The sequence below is a fragment of the Octopus bimaculoides genome, chromosome 2, assembly GCF_001194135.2.
Source record: "Octopus bimaculoides isolate UCB-OBI-ISO-001 chromosome 2, ASM119413v2, whole genome shotgun sequence".
In the NCBI taxonomy this organism is placed as follows: domain Eukaryota; kingdom Metazoa; phylum Mollusca; class Cephalopoda; order Octopoda; family Octopodidae; genus Octopus; species Octopus bimaculoides.
This window is the reverse complement of record NC_068982.1, coordinates 126,951,433-126,953,086: the sequence shown is the minus strand read 5'-3', so window position 1 is coordinate 126,953,086 and position 1,654 is coordinate 126,951,433. Positions and strand designations below refer to the sequence as shown.

The 1,654-nt window shown below is 39.1% G+C and overlaps 1 protein-coding gene across 1 annotated transcript in view; it reads left to right on the top strand.

Annotated features, from left to right (window-relative positions):
- LOC106883660 (receptor-type tyrosine-protein phosphatase delta) overlaps positions 1 to 1,654 on the top strand; it is a 45,817-nt gene that overhangs the window by 26,529 nt on the left and 17,634 nt on the right. Inside the window, exon 3 of the mRNA XM_014934763.2 lies at positions 984 to 1,121. Coding sequence (XP_014790249.1) covers positions 984 to 1,121 — 138 coding nt within the window. The remainder of the gene's footprint in view (positions 1 to 983; positions 1,122 to 1,654) is intronic.

The following is a 1,654-nucleotide window of genomic DNA, read 5'->3' as shown; positions in this document are numbered from 1 at the left end:
ATATGTGTGTGTGTCTGTGTCTGTGTTTGTCCCCCCAACATCGCTCGACAATCGATGCTGGTGTGTTTACGTCCCCGTAACATAGCGGCTCGGCAAAAGAGACCGATAGAATAAGTACTAGGCTTACAAAGAATTAGTCCTGGGGTCGATTTGCTCGACTAAAGGCGGTGCTCCAGCATGGCCACAGTCAAATGATTGAAACAAGTAAAAGAGTATATGAATGACGACAACAAAACACTCCTGTATAGGCTTCATTGAAGAGGTAATGATTTGAGTTCCGATAACAGTTGACAATTCGATACAGCAAAGTAATGGATTGTGGGAATGTTCCATAATGTTCATGATCTGTTCTCAAACATTTATCACCGAAAGTGTTTGGAAAAGACCGAATGCTTTATTAAAAAGGATAAATTCAAGATAAGAATAAGATATATCTTATAATTAGAATACATGCCGGATGTGGGTATTGATCAATTTATACATATTAAACAACATTGTATGCGAAGAAATAATTAAGGAAGCTAATTGAAGAGCACTTTTTTTTTTAATACACTCTATTGTATTGAGACTGGTTTTGTGTTGTACGTTGTGAATCGATACAAAACCGCTCGACAGAAAGTAATGCATTTCTCATGTAAACGGTATAATACCCTGGGATGCGACCAGATAATCATATTTGGTCCAAGAACCACATCTGGAAAACAATAACAACAACAACAATGATGATGATGATGGGGAGGAGGAGGAGGAGGAGGAGGATACAAAAATTAATAAATATCAATATGCAGGACATTATCGGCCTTAATTACTAATCTATATATTTCACAAAAGTCATTAGCTAAGATTAACTCAGTCATTCAAATCTTGTTTATTACTCACGCATTCTTTCTTGCTAAAATTAGACATTGTTTTTGCCATCAGATCATTAAACAAATGCTGTTTCTATATCTTGATTCCTTTTATTTATTTATTTACATTCTTAGTGTGTTCCCCGGGTAGATTTGGTCAAAGCTGTTTATTCTTATGTCACTGCCCAGAAAACGATTTCTGTGATCCTGTAAATGGTTACTGTCGTTCGGGTCGATGTCATCGAAATTGGTATGGTAGAGGCTGTCAGACACGTAAGTCAATAACTACATATCACTCACTACGATACTTTTATAAAACATTTCACATTCTCTTATTATATGAAATAAAGTCTGTCTCGAGGCCTAGACCTCATAGACCTGTTACCCGGTTTTTAAGATGAATATCTGACCGAAATCACAACATCTCCCCGCTGACAGGGACGCCAGCCCATCACATTTAATATTGAATTGAGTGATGCAACGCGATATTTTTTGCTCAAGAACGCAACACATTGCCTGGGAATCGAAATGCCGATTGTGAGTGCAGTATCATAATCACTAGGCCACGCGCCTTCACAGATAGTACATACTTGAATATAAAGTGTTTTATAATAGCGTCATTTTAGGAGTATACTGCTGGCATATCTATGATGATGTCTTGCAAACAACTTGCACATGCAAGTGCTACCAGTCAAGAACTCCACATACCGGAAGCCAGCAAGTGTATGGGGTCATCAGGAGAGAATGCGCGCCGTTTCGGGGTCTACCTTTCGACGGCCTCAATGCGCACCGGACCCCCCCCCCCC